The sequence below is a fragment of the Salvia miltiorrhiza genome, chromosome 2, assembly GCF_028751815.1.
Source record: "Salvia miltiorrhiza cultivar Shanhuang (shh) chromosome 2, IMPLAD_Smil_shh, whole genome shotgun sequence".
Lineage (NCBI taxonomy): Eukaryota > Viridiplantae > Streptophyta > Magnoliopsida > Lamiales > Lamiaceae > Salvia > Salvia miltiorrhiza.
The window spans coordinates 70,977,401-71,000,988 of record NC_080388.1 but is presented as its reverse complement, the minus strand read 5'-3'; the positions used below and the strand labels follow the sequence as shown (position 1 = coordinate 71,000,988).

Here is a 23,588-nt window from a genome sequence, read left to right as displayed (position 1 = left end):
ATGTTGGACCGAAATATCATTATTTTGTTCGGCAAATACCAGCCTTAATTATGCCTATAAACAATGATATTGGAAATAAATAAATGAATCAGATTGAATTACATATATACTGAGCTACACTACGGCTAGTGGTGGAGCCAAAATATAGTTTGAAGGAAGTTAAAGTTGAAAATTAATTTTCAACTATGAAGGTGCTTAAATTTTTTTTAAAAAAAATGTTTTGAAAAAAAATAATTCAATTTATAATCGTATAAATAATCCAGATTTGACATAAAAATTAGGATGGGAGAAACGCTATTGCACATGCTAACTAAGTGGCCCTGAACAATATAACATAAATTTTTTTATTTACTTGTGGAGGATCGTAGAGTGGTGATATTTGAATCCTAAATCTTGCTACTTATAAATCGAAGTTTGCATCGCTTGTATGTTCCCGTAAAACTTTTTTCAATCTTTCGTAGATTCTCCATTAATTCTAATATTCCAAAGATACGAGACAAATAGGTATCTTTAGAGATCATGTGAGAATATATTCAACGTCGGAGGAGTGCCCTAATAGTATCTGCATCGAAACTTCCAGAAGCCAGAAGTTGAGACAGTCTCTCACTTAGATCATCCACCTCCTTGTGCAATTTCTTGAGGTAATTGCATGTCTCCTTTAAAATCATTGATGCTGAAACCTATATAATAAGCAAAACAAATTAAGAATTAATATACAATATATATAATTATTTTTTTTGCCGACTTCCAAACACATATGCACCATGCATGAATATGTAGTAGTGCCTAATAGTTCATATTTAGCTAGTGAAAGTCATCATGCTACGTTGCAACTTTTTTATATTTCTAGTAACTAGTCTTTGAAATTGGCACCAATTATTGCTATATGGTGTATTATTTTTTCTATCTTGATAGGATGAGGGGTCTCTTTTTACCTACACATCTTTTCCAATAGTCTCTTTCATATCTTCAGGTTGGTTTGAAGAAAATTCTACGGTTAATGACATGTAAAATCCCGAATTTTGTGAATATTAACCTCTAAAAAAATTATATCTGTAAAATCATGAATTTTGGACATATTTTGATTTTAACATCTAACAAAAGATTATGCGTATAAATATTTAAACTTTTAATTGTTTCTGATTTTAACTATGGGAACATTATCTAGCCACATACTTAGCATTTTAATTTTATGTGGCTTATAACTCGCTTATATGGCTAATAAATGCTAAACTATGTCATTTCATACCTAAACAAATGAATAAATTAAATCTATCTCAATTATAATCATGCAGAATGTACCCTAGTTAAATCTATGTATTCGGCCGGATGTTATTTCTGTAGTTAAAATCAGAAATAATTAAAAGTTTAAATATTTATACGCATATCTTTTGTTAATTAATTAGAGGTTACAACCAGAATATGTCTAAAATTCGTGATTTTATTGGCAAAATCTTTCGTTGAAGGTTAAAACCAGAATATGCCTAAAATTCGTGGTTTTACGTGTCATTAACCCAAAATCTTAGGAGAGTACTAGTACTACTATATATCTTCTATATCTTGTTTGAACCTTGTGTTTCTTTATATTATATTAATCATATTTTACTATACACGTAGCATGCATTTGAAAAGATATATATATATATATATATATATATATATATATATATATATATATATATATATATATATATAAAGTGGCCTCAAAACTCAAAAGTTTGGGCCAAAATATAAATTATATTTGTTGAGAAAAATGCTACAATTTAAAATTGAATCTAAGGTATAGTATTACATACCCTTGTATTAGACATTGAATCTGGCAACAACGGCTGCAGCTTCAAGATGAGGTCATTGATCTCATCTTCTGTAATTCTTGAACTTCTATCCCTGCTACTACTTGACATTTCTCTCTCTCTCTATCTCTCTCTTGGGGGTGGGGTGGGGGGGGTGGGGAGTGGGAAGCTGAAAGGAGGGGAAATGAGGGTTTTAAAAAGGAATGAGAATAGTGAGGGTTAGTTCGAAAAGGCCATGGACACAAACAAGCAGTTGAAATAATATACTCCAAAATATTGTGAATGGTGAAATTGGGCTGACGTGGGACCCAGTTGTCTTAACACAACAGTAGGTAGGTCCCACAAGTTTTTGTCCCTTTTGCAAAAGAAGCATTTAGAAACCCACATTTTCGATCAAATTAATTCTATTTAATCTCGGTTCCCAACTGCTGTATATAGTATTCATGCTGGTTTGTGTTAATTTCACGACCAAAATTTATGAGAGAGAAGGATTAAGTTAATACTTACACCGAAAATTAGTTCAACAAATAAAATTCAATTACTTACACCTCAGATTGCAACAAAAGTTAAACTTGCAAAGAATAAATTAAGACAATCATATTTAAGGCTGTGTTTCTTCTAAATTGAATTTATCACACCTGACAACTATAATTTACATAAAAATTAATTAATCACCAATATAAATCTTAAAAACAAACAAACTGATGATATAACAATAAGAAGATCGGAAATAATCCTCCATCCTACTGTATTAATCAATTATTCATTTTTGAGATGCCCAAAAAACATAGTCTAATTTTTAATTGGAATTGTATTAAATCATTGTAATATTTAAATAACCTTATTTATTGTTTATAAGTAAATAAAATATTGTATATAGGGCCGTCCAAACGGATTGGTGTCCAACTCAAAATTTCCTCTAACACTGCATCAAACCCTGACCGAGATTTTTTTATCAGTTCAGAGTACATAACAATCAATTCGGATACCTGAGTCGGATATTAATTGTATATAAATTATCTTTTCTTATAAAAGTTAAATGTAGTATTTGCTAATTTGTGTGAAAATTTAAATTAAATGATTAATTTTGTGGGGTGGATCAAACACGTGTGTGGATAGGATTGGTTAATAGGATTACGGACAGTGCTGTTCACATCGCACGAAAATGATACCTTGTTTGTTTCTCATTTCCTTGGCATTGGGCTGTTGGGATTGGGATTAGGATTTCTTGTCTATTTTGTTGTCATATCTCTCGCTTTTGGAACATCTCTCTATGTGTGTATTTCGGGGATTCGAAATGATTGATGCTAAACGGTTATATCGTGATCATCCATAAATTAAATACTAGTAATTTTTATTTAATTTATTTTTAAAATAAAATATTTAATTATTTTATTGTATTATTCACATAGAAATTATTTATTTTCTCTAAATAAAATAAAAATAAAAAGTACAAAAAAGATAGTATAATATAAGCAATACAGTTAATTAATTAAATTTTATTTTTATTTCAAAAATATAATATTAAATAAATTAAAATTTTTCCTATTGAACTAATTTATGGGTAGCCATAATGCGGCCAACTGCATAGATTTATTATAGTGAAATTGTGTTCTTTTATCTTTAGAGTTGAGACAATGCACTCGAGCTTATTTTAAACATACGATACTGTTAGGGTTTTGGTTTTATCCACCCAATTAAAAATATATACAAAGAATAATCATGTGGTCACTTCTTTTAATTTGATATTATATCTAATCATTTGATTTGTCTGTGGAGAGAAGTTAAAATATTATCCATTTCCTTTTTCTCTTGTTTATCCATTTCCTTTTTCTCTTGTTTAAATGATATTTGTAGCTTGGAAAGAAGTCAAGAACATTACTTGTCTTTTTACCTCAAACTTGATCTAAAAAAAACCATCTTTAAGCTTTATGTCCCATAATTTAATTTCAACATCATGCGATCAAATCGATGTTGAACTTGAAATCTAATCACATATATATAAAATTCTCTATAAAAATATACTCCACAATGAGAGCTAGCTTTCCAACTATATATACTCAAAATGAATGGTATCATCGACAAAGTTAGTTAGAATTGTACATGTATATTTGGGATGAGATCCAGTGTCCCACCAGAGGAAGCAAGAAAATAAAATGAGTATTCATAACATTAATACTTTTATGATGAAAATTTCATCGTGAAAATATTACGCAAAATATATGAAATTCGAACTCATAGACTTTAATAGATCATAAATTTATCATCCCGTAGGTAGGCCACCCAAAGGGATGATACTAGTTTTTTATTAGTATGAAAGCATGATTACCGGATACTAAATAGTAGTGATAAAATTATTGGACATTGGCAGCATTCACCAACCAAGAAATTTGGCACTAATTTTTGTGGTTAGTTCTTTAGTTTGGTATTAGTTTTGAATTTTTCAAACTTGCACAGAGCATAACTACCCAATATACTAAATAAGTGCTGTTGCAATGGAAATTTTAATGAGCTGCCGATACAAATTATATACACATTCATTGAACCAAGTAGTTTTGTTTTCTATATCCATCATTAAAACTAGAAGTCCTTAATTAATTAGGAATGAGTACTTTAACTTTTTTTTAGGTAAATAAAATTCATTAAAAAACGCACTAGGGGTGCAACCCAACGAGATACAAAGAACAACAACAAAAACAAAACAACACAATACACAAAAGCTCGAGGCAAAGAGATGGATTACAAATCCAATCTGCCAAGCTAAAGAAGATAAAATGAGGGGAAATATTTGAGATCCAGAACCAAAAACGAACTCTAATCATTTCGATTAAGTCATTGCAGCAGCTTGCCTTTTTCTTGAACACCTTCTCGTTTCGATTGTTCCAAATATTCCAGACATCTAGATGTATCTAGCTATTGACCAAATCTTCAAAAAGTAAAATAAAAAATCAAAATGTGGATTTCATTAATTGAACCAATAAGTCAAATTCCAAATCTAAGGGGGGAAAATATATTTCAAAAGTTAGATTTGTTATATTTCCCTGATAATTGTTATAGATTGACACTTTAGCATTTTGATTAACTTATCACTCCCAATAGTAATCGTTTTCTTCTTCTTCTTCTCGGTGAGCATTATTCACATTCAGTTCATATTAACACTTTTAATTTAATATATTTGTATTCTAATTAATCTCTCATAAATTGTTATTAATGTAATTAATTTTATAAATTACATAAAAAATGAAGCTCAGTTTATTCTTTTTTCCGTTCACTTCAAATAAATTATTAAAATGAATAAAGGAAATTTGATTTTTATGTAATTCATAAAATTAATTAATGATCATGTCAATGGTAATTTCTGGAGTATTCAAATTAAAATAAATATATAAAATAAGAAATAATGAAGAATATTGTTAATGTGTGAACTAAACATAAGAGCACTTAGGGGTGCTTATGGAAAGTGGATGACATATTGTTTAATTCTCGTGTATATTACTAACGGATACCACTTCTTAACATATGTAATATATCAACCCACGCAAGCGGGATTGAATCCAAGACCTCTGATAAAGAAAAATCTTTAGGTGCCTCAACTTTATCATTAGAGCAATGACTCATTGGCCATGACACGTTCAAAATTAATTTCACATAATCAATATACAATATCTATGAATAACGAGAAGTATCAATTAAATATAATGCGGAAATTAAATATTATAAAAGTTACTAAAAAGATGAGGTTTAATTAATGGTGTAACGTTTTTGCCCTTTCTAGTGGAGTTTTAAGAAGTCATTTTGGATAATGGATATGATGGTGAAAGTGTAAGGAATTAACATGGGCCTACTAGTGGGCCAAAAGTCCAAGAGATGAGAAACATTCCTTGAGAATTTCTTTTTTCTTTTTGAAAATTCCTTGAGAATTTCTGATTCACAAGTTTTGAAAAATAAATCATTTATATAGAGTGATTTAAATAAAATTTATCATCAGTTTTTCTGCATTCTGCTTAGTAAAATCGTGGGTTAAAAAGAAAAAAAATCCATTTGCCTCGAAGAATAAAAAAACAAGACATATTTAATTAACAATTCTAAAACAAAGAAAATACTCCTATATAGTTGAATCCTCAAAGTTTTTCTAATAAAATATATATTTAAAGTTATATATATTTATACAAAAATAATAAAAATATCGATCTTGGATTAATCAAGATCCATACCTTGCAACTTGCGTGCATGTAGCAGGTTTCGAATTACATATATAGTTTTCCTTCATATGTTGGATTTTAAAACTGCCTAACAATGATCATAATATAATTAAGGATTAATTACAGTTGATTGCTCGAAATCTTGCAGTGCATTTCGTCATATGTATGTTACATTTTGTCATAATTACTAATCAATAGTCTAATCATAATTACTAATCAATAGTCTAATTAATCCAGTATATAGCTAGGAGGCGTCTGGTTTGATGGATGAGATAGCTAGATAAGATTGATATGATTTGAGAGGTGATTAAATAATCCTTAAATCCATAATAACCCTTTTTAAGTACTTGCAAAATAAAAACTATTTTCAAATTTGAGATAGTAAAAATATACGGTGTTGTGTAATTCATCACTTTTTAAAACGAATTCGTCATTTTTACACGACGAATTAATCATTTTGCAGTATAGTATGGGTATATTTTCATGCAAAGTCATAAAAAATTAATACGATGCATGGAATAATTAATATTTGAAAGCTACCCCTTTACAGAAACTAAGGAACTTCTCGATGCTACAAACAACCAAAACCGTGCATGGCATCACACAAACATTATTAATATTTTGAACTCGTAGAGCCAAAAACCTAACGTGATATTATTAACATGAATCTTTTGCTATGACACAATCCCAGATACTAATTTGATAATAATTTTTATTTAAAATATATCATCAAGTTGAACCCCCAAACAAAAATATATATATGTCTTCATTAGCTGTTGATGGCATTGGCATGTTCTTGGTTAAGGATGAGCAATCGATGAATGTTTCCACGTATGAAGCAAGTTACAATTGATACTAATATATTTAAATTCCTGCAAAACTCTGTAACATGATTTGCAGCCACCAATCCTTATTTGGAATGTCAGAATCTATATATATCAAGTTGTATTATACTAGGAAATTTTATTGCAACTTGATTAAGGTGACAGAATATACTTGTTTAATTTAAATAAAAAGATTGCTTTTTATTAGTTAAATATATTCCCATGGTTAATTATGAAAATATTACTCGTCAATAGAAAAACACTAGTGTTGTAACAAAATCTCATAAATTAATAGTTATGTTTATTATTTGAACATGAAAAAGTATTTCTATTAGATGCATACTTCTTAGTTCTTATACATATATATTATTGACATCTCACATTTTTCTTTCCTTCATCTCAGGCACTTAATTAGCAGGGAGGATCATATGAAAGCTTTCCAGTTATAGTATGTAAAATTAATTATATATAATTCTTAACTGTATATATAGCAATCATTTCAACTTGGCATAAACAGGTTCCGAGCTAGCTACTTAAGTATATACGGCTAATCAGTGAATTATAATACTTACATTAAGAATGATTACAATTTGGGAAGCGTGGTATTATATAATTATTGCATTAATTCACCGTGAAATTATCTGCACTGAAAAAATATAAAATTTTCACTTCAATGATATTTGAATATATAAGTAATACATTCACCGTAAATCTTCACGTTCGAATGAATAAAAATGATGATCACATTCTCAATTTAAATAATTGTTCTCATTTCAATATCTCTTCCTAAATTCATATATGGTGTGCTATATATATGAACAAAAATGAACATTCCAAAGTTGAAAAAAATGAAGAAAGATCATCATATGTAATTTTTATATTTTTGTTTAATTTTGATAATATCATATATATACAGAGACGGATCTACATGTATTGCTATGGGGGCACGTGCCCCTACAAATTATTTATTTATTTTCACTAATTATATATATATATATATATATATATATATATATAGGGTAAAGTTCAAATGTGTTGAGAAGTGAGAAGGAATTTACAAGTTAGTACATTTTGATGAACTTTACTGTAAATTCTTATGAATTTACAAGTTAGGTATATATATATATATTTAATTAAAGTATATAATAAATAAGCAAATTCTTAAATCTTCAATCCACAATAAATATAAGTATTACTTAATTTGAAGAAGTATTTTCTGCAATGAATATCATAAAGAACTGCCTATACAATCGGATGAGAGATAAATAAATGAACGATAATTTAATTGTATATATAAAGAGATTTTTTATAGTTGATCATGCAAATATTTCCATCAATAAAAACGCATAGATTTTAATTCTATATACTAGTAATTTTTTAACGTATTTCATATTTAATAATATGTTTATATTTTGTGCCCCCACAATCACAATAAAATTTTTCTAGATCCGACCCTGTATATATACTATATTTGAAGAATATATAACTTATATATATATAATATTATCCAAATAAATTACTCCATAATAATTCCGAAAAATTAATGAAGAAAAATGATGTAAGTAATTGTTAGTTGAGGTAGCAGCTACACTCCAAAGGTGGCGTGGTCCTGAACCACCTGGGAACTTGTGAATTCATATTGTCTCAAGCTTCAACCGAATAAATTAATAGGAACTTTGCAGACTGATTGAACCTAATTACTACAAAACAGATGTTTAGTAGAAAATGAAAAAAACTCTATAAACTGTAAAATAAACAATAATTTTTCTACTGTGAAAAGCTTGGAAAGAAGAGAAGAAAAAGATGCTAATTTGAAGTCAGTCACATGCTTCAGTACTAGTTGTTGGCGAAAACAATATATTTTCGTTTTACTACTTTTCATAATTTAATTATTTGGAGACCGCGTCCTTTAATTGTCAACTAAAACTTGCATGACACTATAAAATTAAATTAAATCGAGGTTCAAATTAATTAAAGGTAGCACATGAAGAGAGGCTTACTTGCCTTGGATTCCCACTAATAATTGTTATTAACTCTCTCTCTCTCTCTCTCCAAATATGAAACCGTCGTATGCACACAGGTTTAATGGAATTTCTAGATTGAGAGTTCAAATTTAATTTGTAACTTGCGACATATATAATGTGTGTGTTTTAAAAACATATAGAGAATCAATCGATGCTTAACTCAATTTATAATATCTTGAACAAGATGGTTGAGAATTGCCCTTTATTTATTTCAGACACACTCTAGTTCATCCAACTTAATTTTAATTTTAATAATCATAAATTATTTAAAAATTAATAATTTTAATCAAATATTAAAAAAATTGATATGATCCTAGTGATTATATATTATTTCTTATTCACAAATACTTCTATGAAACCAGTTTCATGGTGAAACCGACTTCACAATGACACTACTTCAACATACAAATGACACTTTAAAACGATAAAGTGTTATTTGTATGTTGAAGTGTCATTGTGAAGCCAGTTTCACTACCATCAAACCGATTTCACAGAAGACCACTTGTTTCTTATTTTGATTATTAATTATGTTTAGCTTATTAGTTATTACGGTTGAGTTGGGTTATATATATTATTAATCCCGTAGGTTAGGCTTATATTAGGAGTTGTAGTTATTATGATCAATCAATAATACTCATGTTTTGACAATACATCTTAGGGTTTTTTTGACCTTGCATGAATGTAAGGATTAGGGGTTTTTACGACTTTTTTTGCGGAATATCGATTCGATCATGTCGTTTTGCATTTACATAGAAGTATATTTTTGTTGATGCAAACATTCTGATTATAACCTAAAAAAGCTTAAAGCTAGCTAATACGTGATTAATTAATCACACATCCTTAATCAAGGAGTGTAAACCACATGTGGTCGGTAATGACGGTTTACAATGGCAGTTAAAACTTTGTTTATGCATGCCCGCTTTCCTAGGCCCAATTTCTACCTTTTCACCGACGAAAATATAATATTTTGACATATGATAAAATAATAGTAAATTAATAAAATACAGTAGATACTTTAAGATAGTAAAGATAAAAATAATCATTAATACAAAAAGGTAAAATATAGTTATTTTTATTATTTTTTCTTCGATTAAAAATATGTTTAGTTGTGAATTATATATTTTTAAACAGGGAAATTCATATGATTAAAAATTGCCCTATATAAAGAGCAATTCATAACTAAGTCTATTCTTGATTGTGAAATTAGTTTTGAATTCACCGGCCGATTAATAGGAAAATGGTACTTTAGATTAAAAAAAGGTGATTGTTTCTTATCTTTATGGATATTTTTTATTTTTATAATATCAAAGTGGCTATATATTTTGATATATTAACTCATCATAAAATTAAATAATTAGTGTCACAGAACAAGCCAAATTGTCCTTATGAATAAACAATAAGAGTAATCAGTACATAGCATATGCTTAGAAGATTATCAAATATCTTTCTTGGAGTCTAAAAAACTCTATTTAAACAAAAAATCAGTTGGATTTGAAATAAGATATAAAATAAATAATAAGAAATTGACGTTCCTCGTGACCTCGAATGGAATCCTGGCTGGCCATTGGATCAAAGTCATGTGCCCCGGGATGCACGCTGCATTTTCTTTAATTTTATTTGAGTTTTCTTAATTTTAATCAAATTTTGGTAAATGTTCATTTATTTTATAACTCCAGGTACGATTGATTTTTTTTTTTTTTTCTATCTTTTCCTCTTTGGCTTCACTGTGCGCGTAAACATATACAATCATTTATTTTAAAAAGGGCAAATTGCATGAAAATACCCCACTTTTTTTCAAATTTGATTTTTTGACAAACTTTTTTTTTGTTGCAAAAATTTGAACGAGCTTTCAATTTGTTGCAATGTCCGGCCCGTTAAATTTTCGGGCCAAATGAATGCCAACGTGGCATTAAAAATGCCACATCACACTCACAAACCCCCCACGTCACCCTCTCTCCCTCTCTCTCTCTCTCTCTCCACGACCTGTTTCGCCCCCCTCCAAATTCTCCCATCGTCTCTCCCGCTCCCTACTTTTCTCAAATCGCCGGTTCTCATCGTCTCTCCTGCTTCCTCATTTTCTCAAATCGCCGGTCGCCGTTCTTCTGAGAACAAAACAGGTAGTGGTGTCCAAATGGAAACCAGTGCCGCCGCCTGAGAAAATGGGGTGAGCCCTAATTCGCTTGCTCGCCGCTCTTCGGCTAGAGAAAACGTCGGCCCTCAAGCCGGTGGACCCGAGAATTTGGGCGGTGGAAAACAGGGAGTCGGAGATGGTGATGTGGGGAGACCCGAGAATCTGGACAGATTTGGGCGGAGGAGGAAGTGGCGCGACGGGGTTGAAAGGTATTTGGGGCGGCGCCGCCCCTCTGTAAACCCTAACCAAGCAGCGCCGCTGCCCCTCGATTTTTCTTGAAATCCTCGCCGGGAAAAAGGTCGATGATGAGATGATAACATCTCTGAGACCACTCCCCCTGAAATTCTCGATTTTCCTTGATTTAGGAGCATTTTTTTGAAGTTTTTTTTTTTCTAGAATTGAAAGTTTTTCTTCTTCATTCTTCAATTTCTGATTTCGGGACGGCGTGGTTGTTGGGTATCTGTGGCGGTGGAGGGAGGAAGTCCGGCGAGTTGTTTGGAATTTGGGGGGCGGTGACCGTTGCTGTGGAGGTCCCAGAATTCCGGGAGGAAGTGGCGGCGATGTTGTTTGGAGGGGGCGGAAACAGGGCGTGGAGAGAGAAAGAGAGAGGGAGAGAGGGTGACGTGGGGGGTTTGTGAGTGTGATGTGGCATTTTTAATGCCACGTTGGCATTCCGGGCTGCCAACTAAGATTTAATTTGGCCCGAAAATTTAACGGGCCGGACATTGCAACAAATTGAAAGCTCGTTCAAATTTTTGCAACAAAAAAAAAGTTTGTCAAAAAATCAAATTTGAAAAAAAGTGGGGTATTTTCATGCAATTTGCCCTTTTAAAAATTATCTATATATAACTATTGGCGGACACACATGGGGTGAGGTTAGGGGGCTTAAGCCCCCACCAAGCCAAAATTTCGAAGTCCCTCACCCATAGGGCCTTCAAATTTATCCAATTTTTGTGTAAGTTATTATGCAAAAACCCCATCAACAAATGGAATTGCATGAAAATATATTTTTTTGAAAAAATACATAATTAATATTTAGAAAATGGGTGTTTATGATTAATAAAATCTAAAGAAATAAATTATATATAAAATTATGCCAAATCTCTCATATTGATTCTTTGTAACTAACCTAAAAATCAATTTGTTTTTTAATAACTTCTTGCACACATTTTTCCCCTTTTAATTACCTGAAATCTTTTTATGTGGTCCATAAGTTTATTCCAATAATTAAAAAGCAATAATTGTTTTGCTGATAAAATTAATGGGATTGAATAAATTTAAAATATAGCAGGTAATTTTGACCAATCAGATAGATTTTTGAAAGATCAAATCATCTTCCAGTTATTGGAATCTCATAGCCTCCAGCCATTGGATGCCTTCTATGCACGTGTTTATGATCTTAATTCTGCCAAAAGATAAATAAACAATAAATATAATATAAAAACTAGCATCTCATAATTTTATTTTATTTTGCATAAATAGTACATTTGCATAGCAGCATACCATGTTAATATGCCAACCAATTAGAAATCAGACTTTAATATTTTTTAAGTGATAATAATTCCAGGACGGATCGTAATTAAACAAATGCAGATATATCGTTTTAGTCTCTTTCTACCGATACTTCTAGTGATATTATTGTTGAGAAATGGACAGACTATCAATCCCTAATATGGACTAAATCAAGAAATAACTACTATTTTTAGCCTAGGGAAGATTCAGAAAAAAAAAAAAAATTGCGACAAATAATTAGCCATGAATTAAAAATATTGGTCATTAAATTACTCCGTCTGTCATAAGATAAGAGTGTAATAATTTGAAAATAAAATACTCCCTCCGTCCCATTATAAGTGAGACTTTTTTTTTGGACACAAGAATTAAGAAATGTGTATTTTGTGTGTAGGTGAAAAAAATGAAACTGTGTTTAAAGGGTAAAACTTTTATCCAAAAACGAAAGAGTCTCACTTATAGTGGGAGGGGTGGAGTATCTCCTATAATTATAAGTGTCTTATTTCAAAATTCTATAGAGTAATGATGTTTCATTTTACCTTATAGTAACAATTTCTTTAATTATTAGATTTTCCATAAAATTATAAAGAACGACAAAAATAGTAAATTTATCTATTATACTTTTTTAGTATATATATATACAATTAATTTTTTATGCCAAGAGAGAATTATTCGAAAACAAAACGAGTAAATGTACAATCATAGTATGAACTTCATGAGTTGCATCAAGAACACTATACATTATGTAAATATTTGAACATAGCGTAATTAAGTCCTTATTCAGACATTAAAAAAATTGTTTATTTCAGTTTAATTAATTACTTGTTTGTGAATATTGATAGACCGATTTTAATTGTTCAAACCACATTCACGTATAACTCTAAGCTTGATACTACAACATGCAAGTGATTAACACTTAATTAATGAAGATAATATATCCATTAAAGTTGATATGCCAAATAAAATTGACTGACAAAGAGATAAGATGAAGATTCATTTCCACCAAAACTGCTCATCGATGACCTCACTCCACCAATATTAATGTAGTGTTATCGCAAACAATAGCATGTTACATAAATCATTTTGTTGTTGTGTTGTGTATACTATAAATGAAGCTTTAATTTGATTTCACTTCTACGTGTCAATTTTTGTGCTTTCCATTTTCGAAAATATACCAAGTTTATTGCGTCAATGGTTTGACCAGATTCCTTCTTTTTCCCCCAAATGGATCTAAGTTAATAATGGAAATTAAAGAAAAACAAAATTCAATCGCAAGCTTTGTAATTTTGTAATACTATTAATTGTTCTATTTTGTAAAAATGAAAAACCCGAACAAAAAAAAATCAAATTTCCAATCAAAAAAACTAAAAGACAAAAGAATGAAACAAAAAGAAAAAGAACTAAAAGGGGAAATAGTCAAATTGGGGAACTATATAGCATGTCATAGCTAGGAGCCTAGGACTATCAATTTATGGCAAAACGATAGCAAGCTCCTTAAAATTTTGGGTTAATTAATGCAAAATGAGAAAAAAAGAAAATAATTGAATAATTTTAATAAAGATTTTAAAGTTCATGTGCAAGATGATAATTCTTGAAAATTCAATATTTTATATGTAATTAACCCTAAAATTTTCAAGAGTTGTCAAAATCTTATTTTAGAATTCCGAACTACTTTTTAGTATGTTCTTTAATTTTTTTTATTTTTTATTTATTGAAATTCAAGAAAAGATACGATTTAGTCCAATATATTAATCCATTTTAAAACTTCTGTAGTGATTGTACAATTTTATTTCGATAAGATATTTTCTTCAATATTACAGTGCCTGGATATTTTATAATAGTATATATAGTCTTTAATTTGTTTTTTAGGGAACACAATATATAGTATAATGTTAGTCCTCTAGTGAACAAATAAAACAAACCCATTTGTGAAAACATGTACAAAGTGCAACAACTTTTGTCCCTTTGGGTGCTATATCTCTATAGGTAGATCTTGCATTTTTAAATAGTAGTATATTTTTAAGGGAACAATAAAATTTCAATTACAATAATCATAAATTGATTTAATGACAATTTTAGTTCATATTAGTAATTTTAATTTGGTGTTAAAAGTACAACTGACAGCTAAATTTCACACGCGACATTTCTATTTGTATAATTAAGTTTATAATGACATGCATGGTAAATTGAGATACTCGACTTCGTAATAAATCAAATAATAAAAATAAATTAAAAGAAAATACGAAACGACGTCATTTTGATGAAGTGAAATATCTCAAATTTCCATGTCTTTAAATTTATATATTCGGATGGAAATGAGATGTATAGCTGATTAATTGACATATGAAAATATAAAGCTATATTATAAACTAATAGTCATGTACATCAAAGAATTTGCTTACTAGCTGAATTATTAATATTTATAAGTTCACGAGGCTCCGAGATCTAAATAGCTAGCTAGCTCAACTCATTTACGATCATATTAGTGTACATGATCACTAGCTAGAAGTGGCAGTTTGTTCTTCACTCTCCCCACCCCACCCCCCCACCCCACCCCACCCCCACAAAAACAAAACCCTATTTAAAGGCAAGGCTGTGCATTGCACACTCTCATGCAATTGTCTTGCTCACTCAGACCACAACTGTTTCTTTCTACTCAACTACAAACCTAGTACTGTGTTTTTACTCCACTTTCCTACTCTCTAGCTACCTACATCCCTTCATTTCATTTCCTTTTTCTTAATTTTTCTCAACTTCATTCAATTAATTGGCACCATCTATTTATAGAGCCTAAGCTCCTCTCTCTTAATATATCGTGTTAATTACATCTCACATTTCACATATACATATATAAAATGTCGAGCCGAAGATCAAGATCAAGGCAATCTGGATCTTCAAGAATCACAGATGATCAAATCAACGAACTCGTTTCCAAGCTGCAACAGCTTCTTCCCGAGATGCATAATAGGCGCTCAGACAAGGTACATTAATTTTATTCATTCAAATATATATTGAAAAAATTGAATTTTATTTTTTGTAGTCAAGAATCAGCACAAGAGTTTGAATTTTTGTCTTACAGCCCGAAAAGAAGAATATTAATTTGGTTTCAAAATCATCACAAGCCCCAAAGTCTTGAAGTTTTCAGGGTTTGAAGATAACCTTGGAATTGTGCGATGCGAATATAAAATAGTAATAAAAAAAAAATTGTGTCATGTACTCGAACATGAAAAGTACCCACACCTACCATTTTTTTTATATATATATATTTTTATAATATTAGATGTCAGACCAAGCTCAATGCATGTGCAAGGAAAAATAAAATACAACTAGTACTACTTTTTAAAAATATCATGATACTTAATTGGAAATTTAATTTAATTATACAAAAATGAAACTATATGTATAATTATTTAATTTGTTAATAACTTTTATTAATTCTGTGATATTTAATTTGCAGAAGTCAGCAACCAAAGTGTTGCAGGAGACATGCAACTACATTAGAAGCTTGCACAGAGAAGTTGATGACTTGAGTGAGAGGCTGTCTGAATTGCTTGAAAACGCCGACACTACTCAAGCTGCTCTTATTAGAAGCTTACTTATGCAGTAGTAGTTTTAATTATTTCTTTTTTCGATTTTTAATTTTGCTATTTCCTGCTGCAATTAATAATCTGCTGTATTTTGTTTCTAGAGTTTTCATGGTACGTAGACGAAGATTTAATGTAATAAAATTATTTTTCAGATCACATCTTATTATTAATAATAATTATTAGCCACATCAATAGATATAGATATAGCTATATATACTTATTACAAATGTAATATCACATCAGCATAAATTATTCACATAGAAATAAAACAAGAAATAGAGGCATGGTTTTGGTAGCTAGACACTAGCTAAAAGATTTTATAATATGTTAATATTATCATACTAAATAAATAACATCCGAATGCGCATTTTTAAATGTATCAGATCTCAAAACCATGCACCTCATGATTATCCACCAAATTAATCCTACTAAATTTGACAAGTCTGCCTAGTTAAATGGGAAATTATTCTTCTAGCTAGGTATTAGATCTGTTGATTTGTTGCCCACCTTTGATTTTTTTTTCTTTTTTCTTTTTTTGAAGTTTCCTAAATTTTTTGACGTGCTATTTTACCAAAAAACAATAATAATAACTGAAATAATTAATTAATATTCTGACAAAATTTTAGTTATGGCCATGCTTTATCATTGTTGTGTAGATTTTTCGCCTACAAGTGCACGAAAATGATGGCAGGAAACCTTCTCTAAATTTGGAAAGAGCATTAAATTAAACCTCATCAATTTCCCATAAATCATGATGAAACGTTTGATGCATATCTTCACATTTCTTTTATTTCTAGGATCGATGAGGAGTAAACGAACTTAGATTGTAACGGATCGAACCTCAAATACTATTAATATATATGAAAAAATAGTCATAGGAGAGTACTGAGTAGTTGAATATATTGTTAGTGGATAAAGAATCACCTTAAAAATAACGTTTTTAATAATGATAATGAATTATATTGTGAGTCAAAAAAAATAAAGCACCACCATATATTGAGGGGATGAGATCCAGTGTCCCATAATTTTATGTGTGCCACTATGTCCCATTCTTATATCTATTATTTTAAAAAAAAAATTTATAAAAATAAAATTTATTATGATACTTTGAATTATATTTAATTTTTATGTAAAAAAATTAAAATTTTAAAAAAATAAATACAATGACTTTGAATTTATCAACCTATTATGAACTAATAAAAGTGAAGTTAATTGATAAAAAATAATTATATACCCTAGCTAGATTGATGGAATAAACCCTAGTTAATAGTCACAAAATTAAACTAAAGCATATAAAGTTGAAATTGAAAAAAAATAAAATAAAATTGAAAGTGGAACACAAAGTGGGATATAAAGTGTGGTACACTAAATCTCATTCCTATATTGAGAGTAATATATTGTTATGTAGTGTCCGTAAATGAAATAAGACTATTTTATGTGAACATTCCTGAAATAAAAATTAGGACTATTTTTTCAAGGCGGAAACAGTACATGTTATTACTATTATTATTGTAGAATTCTCATCTTGAGTTTTAGGTATTTTACATTATGCATTCATATGTGGAATAACAAATATTTCCGTTTTCTTCCCCTCAAAATTAATACTACATGTTATTACTATATTACATATTTCCTTTTGACACCAACCCTATCAGAGAGTATATATGTTCTAATGAAAACTTCACGAATGTTTAAGTCAAATATTATTGAGAAAAAAATGCATTTATCATAATAAAGCATTGAGAACTAAAATGCATTGTTGTATATATACTTTTCTTCAAACATGAAACAAATCCATATACAAACATGAATATGAAAAAACCCAAAGAAATAAAATAAAACAAATCATAAAACAACTCAAGAACAACTAGCTAGATAGTTGGAAGTTTGAGTTTGGAATGAAGAGAGTAATTTTAGAAAGAGAGACTTTGATAGAAAATATTTTTTTCTTAAATATGTTTAATTAAGTTAAATACGATTATAATAAAAAAGTGGTAGTACAATGTGCACGTGTAAGCTCAAAAAAGGAGGAAATTGAGTACTATTTTACACAAATTGGGTTTTATTTGATAGAAAATGGGCTTTTCTTGGTGGGCTAAAGATCGCTTTCTGTCTTTTTGGGCCATAATCCATCAAAATAAAGATAGTTAAGATTCCCAGATACTCCATAAAGTTATTTTTGGATTTTTCTTCTCATAACTAACTCATGCATACTCTCACTATTGCTTTTCTTTTCCTTATAAACTATGAACATAATAAGAAATCAGCAACACTTTTAAGACTTTCTTCTAAAAAAAAAAAACACTTTTAAGACTTATATAAAAAATAATACCCCCTCCGTCCCAACTTTTAGTATCAAACTTTTCTTTTTTGACCGTCCCACGTTTTAGTATCCATTTTTATTTTTGGTAAAAGTAGGTGGGGCCCTTACTCCACTTTAATTATTTTAACTCTCACATAAAATGTGGGACCCTTATTCCACTCACAACACATCAATCACTTTATTAAAACCCGTGTCGTTCTCAACTGGATACCAAAAGCCGGGACGGAGGGAGTAATAAAGAAAGTTATTTCCAATCGTTTAGATTGACTGACACAAATTTTTTTTTTTTATGTGAAAAAATTAATTACTTTTTTCCAACCCAAACGATCCATTTTATAATATTTTTAGCTACAATCGATCCCCTATAAAACTGATCTCATCTATAAGACTAGATTAGATGGGGGAGAATGCGACCGCTGACACAGAGCGAGGTGCGGCATAGGTTATGAGCCGCGAGCGCAGCTGCACCTGATAGCGTGAGCAGGGCGCGAGTTCGGGCAAGAAGGCGGATTTGGCCAAGTCGCAAGCAACCGCAACCTAGAGCGCGGCCCCATAGTGCATCTTCAAAGAATTGTGGTACAGATTGTTGTGAAAAAAAGTACTATTTTCGTTCCATTGATAATAGTTTATTGTTATTCGGCAGAATTAGTAGGAAAAAGAGTGATTAAAAAATAAAAGTGATAGAAAATAGTGGTTGTTACAACTTTCTGTGAGAGTTTCCTTTTTTGGAAGACAAACGAAAAAGGAAAATGAGTCATTGGGACAGAACTACAGAAGGAGAATTTTAAAAGCATTAACTTTCTTCATATTAATGATTATTTTTATTACGATAATTATTATTTGACAAAATAAATTAATAATACATATTTTTTGTGAGTAAAAATAATTATTATTAAAAAAAAGTAACGTTTAACAAATAGTATTATCTTTTTTCGTATCAATTTTTTTTTTATCGCAATAACAATTAATTTAAATTATTCTTATTTTTCAATTGGATTGTAACCCGTCCCGCGTGACAGCTCCGCGGCCTCCGCCCCACCCCGACCCGTCTTACCCAATTCATGCTTCTCTCTGGGATCCATCCTTAGTTCGCTTTCCCGCCAATTCATGCTTCTCTCTGGGTTGCTGTGGTTGATATTTGGCGCTAATTGTTCTCGAAAAACTTCTGCATATATTTTCTCATGCAATTGCGATTTTTATGCTGCTTTATCTTAAATTTGCTCTTTCTCTGTCTTGATTTCTACTGTAAATCCAGGCGTCAAAGCTTCTAATAACGCTCGCTTTGATCTTCATAGTTGCTTGCTTGTTTGAATTCTTTGGCTAACTGTGTTGAATCTGTTGATCGAGCCATTATTCATTTGTCATGATATAATTGCGGCTTCTCTAATTGATTCTTAGGTTTTTCATTTCTGGTTTAAGATTTGGTTTAGATTGTTTCAGGTAATTTAAAGTTCGTTTACTTTTGTTTTGGAGGATTTTATTCCTAGAGCACTCTCACTGATATGACTTACTAGAGCTGCACGCTCCTAAGTTGTTTTGCGGATTGCTATTCCGATTGAGGCGTTTGAGCTGCACACGAGATACTTGTGAAATTAGGTAGGCATGTTTTAACACAAACTGTTTATCGTTTTACATTGGTAGTGAATGAAAAGTGGAAATGATTCCCCATCTCCTGATGCACTAGTTTGAATAATATATCTAGTCCGGCTAGCATTGACTGTTCTTGTTCTTGTTTCAAGTTTGCAAATGGCCATTTTTCATGATGAGCAATACAAATAAGCATAGTTTTGTGGTATCACCATTTCTGATAGTAAGAACTATGGTGTGTTGTGTGCATATGTTGGTCTAGTGGTATAGTGGTTAATGAATGAGGTAAAGGTTTCATGTTTAAGTCCATGGTCGCACGATCTTTAAAACTATTTGTTCTTTCACCCCAAAAAAGAACTATGGTGTGTCGAACAAGAAGTTAAGATAAAATGCTATCTCTCAATGGTAAGGTTTGAAAACTTGATCTGTCGTGTGACTCATGTCCCTTAATATGCATGAGCAACTGACTTAACATTTAAGCAGATACTCTTATGTTTTCTTTTCCCCTGGTGGTGTCTGTGGTTTACTAGATAAGAAAGAGATCATAATTATTTATGTGCTTGATCTTTTTAGAAAAGAGATACCATGAACATGAATAGAAGAAGAGGTTGGGAATATATCTGCTTAGTAGACTCAGCCACTCACTTATTTGACTTTACCTGCAGTAATGTTATTTAGTTGGAAGATTCACTGAAAAAGAAGTATGAGAAACAGGATGAATCTTTGTTTCATCCAAGTCAAATTCCAGATTTTGGTATCCGAGTCTGTTGGCAGGTCTCAATCTTGTTTGAAATCTTTAACTTTCTTGGGAGGCTGGTTTGTTTAGGGGTTGTTCAATGGAGCTATCAGATTTTCCAATTTGTATATACGTGGGAACCTTAAAAAGTCCAGGTGTCATCATTTTTTTTAAATAATAGTATATGGTTTGATTTAACGTTTATTCTAAGATGCCTGTTAGATTTGGCCCTTTTGACAATTTTGCCTATGGTTAAACCTTTTCTTTCCTTTATGCTTAGTTTTCGAAAATTCATTTCCTTTGCAGGTCGTCTCTGCTCTTTTATTTCCTTTTCTCATCATTCATCACTGCATCTTTTGTTCCCTTTTTTCGCTCTTAAACCTTGTTTTCTGGTTTAAGATAATGCAATTGTGGGCTGAGATTGCTCTTCTTTTACAGTTAGTTAGGTCCTTGTCATAAATTTATTTGAAATATTATAGAAAGCTTCTCTACAAAGTGTCAAAGTCACACATGAACTTTGGGAACTAGTAAAATACAATGGTCCAAATCAAAAGTTAACACAAAATAAATATTAAGTGTCTAAGATGATCTTCTTACTTCCTCTCTTCAATCCTCACTGGAAAACCACCCTTCATTTTAGCTGTCAGGTCTGCTACGTAAGTAGGCTCTGCTTCCGCCACCGGCACCACCCTAAACTGCCGCACTACACCAGTAATCACTCTCTTCATCTGCAAGAAAGCCATCTCTTTCCCAAGGCAAATTCTCGGCCCAGCCTGAAACACCGGGTATGTAAAGGTATCCCTGTTTACAAAACTCCACTTTTCACCGCCACCCTCCGCCCTCTCCAACCACCGTGTGGGGCGGAACTCCGCCCAGTCTCTACCCCACACTTTCTCAACTCTCCCCATAGCATATGGATGATAGGCTACTCTCATGCCCTTCTTCACAACTGTTCCGTCGGGCAACACATCATCACCCAGAGCTTCTTTGCTATCTGTAGGAACTGGAGGATAAAGCCTCATGCTTTCGCAAATCGAAGCATGAGTGTAAACCATGTCCTTCACCTCATCATAAGCTGATGCAGTTTCTGATGTTCCATTGACTTCTCTCAGGATCTCACTCTCCACTTCCGCGTGATCCGAAAGCAGCCAGAAAAACCATGTCAGTGCTGCTGAAGTCGTGTCTCGCCCTGCTAGAATGAAACTTATCACTATATCAGTGATGAAGTCTTCATCTTTATGGCCCGAGCTCAGGAATCTTGAAAGGAGATCCACTGATTCTAGCGATGATTTGTGCTCGAGTTCTTGCTTTTTCTCTTGTATGAGTCCTTTAGCGAAGTTGCGTACTTCGCTTATAGCTATCTTAAGCTGCTTCTCTGAGCCGACGTTGATGGTTTTCTTGATTTTCCAGATCAAAGGGATGAATGAGCTGAACCTCTCGCTGGAGAGCTTCACAGCCGTTTCGAAGGCGACCGCAAACTTCTCCTTGGGCAGGGATGGCGACAGGTACCGGGGATCATACCCGAATGCAATCTTGCAAACGTTGTCGAAAGCGAATCTCTGCAGGATGTCCTGAAAGTCGATGACAGTTTCTTCCTTTGCAGCTTTCCTCAAGATGGGAATGAGGCGCTGGGATAGCTCGGAGTCGACCACGGTCTCGACAAACTTGCGGAGGGATTTGGTGTTGAACTCGTGGCTGGCGACCTGCCGCTGGAACTTCCATGTTTGGCCATCGGAATTGAATATGCCGTTGCCGAGAAAGTCTCTCAAGGTCGTCTTGAAGAACTCCCCCTTCTCATAGTTGTGGAAGTTTTCCTTTAGGAGATGCTGCACGTTGGCGGGGTTGGCCGTGAAGATGATCCAACGGCCGAGGTTGCGGTGGAGGGGGAAGGTTAGGTTGGGGGTCGATGTCACGATCTCTGACGACCACTGCACGAACCGGTCTTTGTTCTTCACGATTGTTAAGAACGAGCCCAAAATGGGATATGATTTTGGTAGCTTTGTTGAGGTTTTGGATGTGGTTTCGGATCTGGTGAAGATGAAGAAGAGAGATAAAGGGACAAGTATGCAGAAGATGAGTGTGGTTGAGAAGGTGAGGTCCATTTTTTGATAAATTTGGATATGAATTGGAGACGGTATAATTGAGTATTTATGAAGGTTTTTTTGTCGTGTGTGAACTCTAAAGGAGATAAATTTGTGGTTTGGGTCAGGGAGATTTCTTGTCAACCAGTATAAGGTTTTTAAATCATGTGATCTTTTTATGAATCTTCTTTGCATTTTATTTAAGATGATGCAGGCGTTGAACAGGTTATTATTTGTTTCTTTAAGTGCCACTGCATATTATGATATTATCACTAATCAAATTGATAAAATGGCGCAATTCACTCGATTATAATTTCATTTAATTTTATGTGAAAGAACGTTTATTGATATAATATGAGAAAGTTACTTGTAAGTTGGGTTAGGGGTGATGCAGCTTTGACCAGGCTAATTTCATTTTTGTATTGAATAATCTATGGTTGAGTTTGATGTCAGCATTTGTGCAGATGTATGGGGTCTTTTATTTATTAATTTGGTTCGGTTGATTTGCATGTGAAAGAAAATTTGTCAAACCTTATTTGCATATGGAGAAAGGAGAATTCAGTTTTTTCTTTCTCTTTTCTTAATGCTTGTTTTTTGAAGATACGTCCAACTTTAATTAGTCGAAAATTTGGGTAAATATGGTTGTTTGCACAAATTTAATCGGTTTTTGTAATGTGGATCTTTATACATCTATGAAGTCTTCGAACTCTGCTTTTTATTGTGTTGAATTCTTGAAAAATATATCAGCTCGTGGAACCCATAAAAGAATGTGACTCTTCGATTTATAATTT

The 23,588-nt window shown here is 31.6% G+C and overlaps 3 protein-coding genes across 3 annotated transcripts; 1 reads left to right on the top strand and 2 right to left on the bottom strand.

Annotated features, from left to right (window-relative positions):
• Positions 1-315: 315 nt before the first annotated feature.
• Positions 316-2,028, bottom strand: LOC131008895 (transcription factor PRE3-like). Its single transcript, XM_057935997.1, has 2 exons — positions 1,797-2,028; positions 316-680 (listed from the first exon to the last, which is right to left on the bottom strand). The coding sequence occupies exons 1-2, from the start codon at positions 1,902-1,904 to the stop codon at positions 534-536; spliced, it is 255 nt and encodes an 84-aa protein (XP_057791980.1). The 5' UTR covers positions 1,905-2,028; the 3' UTR covers positions 316-533.
• A 12,897-nt stretch (positions 2,029-14,925) lies between these two features.
• Positions 14,926-16,256, top strand: LOC131008894 (transcription factor PRE3-like). Its single transcript, XM_057935996.1, has 2 exons — positions 14,926-15,464; positions 15,941-16,256. The coding sequence occupies exons 1-2, from the start codon at positions 15,339-15,341 to the stop codon at positions 16,088-16,090; spliced, it is 276 nt and encodes a 91-aa protein (XP_057791979.1). The 5' UTR covers positions 14,926-15,338; the 3' UTR covers positions 16,091-16,256.
• Positions 16,257-21,166: 4,910 nt separating this feature from the next.
• Positions 21,167-23,020, bottom strand: LOC131008893 (cytochrome P450 94A2-like). Its single transcript, XM_057935995.1, has one exon. It carries the CDS (start codon positions 22,990-22,992, stop codon positions 21,310-21,312), a length of 1,683 nt encoding a protein of 560 aa, XP_057791978.1. The 5' UTR covers positions 22,993-23,020; the 3' UTR covers positions 21,167-21,309.
• Between the last annotated feature and the right edge of the window lie 568 nt (positions 23,021-23,588).

Coding starts and splice junctions, on each gene's coding strand:
- LOC131008895 (XM_057935997.1), bottom strand. CDS start 1,904: ATGTCAAGTAGTAGCAGGGATAGAAGTTCAAGAATTACAGAAGATGAG. Junction 681..1,796: donor ATTCAATGTCTAATACAAGG/GTATGTAATACT, acceptor CTTATTATATAG/GTTTCAGCATCAATGATTTT.
- LOC131008894 (XM_057935996.1), top strand. CDS start 15,339: ATGTCGAGCCGAAGATCAAGATCAAGGCAATCTGGATCTTCAAGAATC. Junction 15,465..15,940: donor ATAATAGGCGCTCAGACAAG/GTACATTAATTT, acceptor TTTAATTTGCAG/AAGTCAGCAACCAAAGTGTT.
- LOC131008893 (XM_057935995.1), bottom strand. CDS start 22,992: ATGCAAAGAAGATTCATAAAAAGATCACATGATTTAAAAACCTTATAC.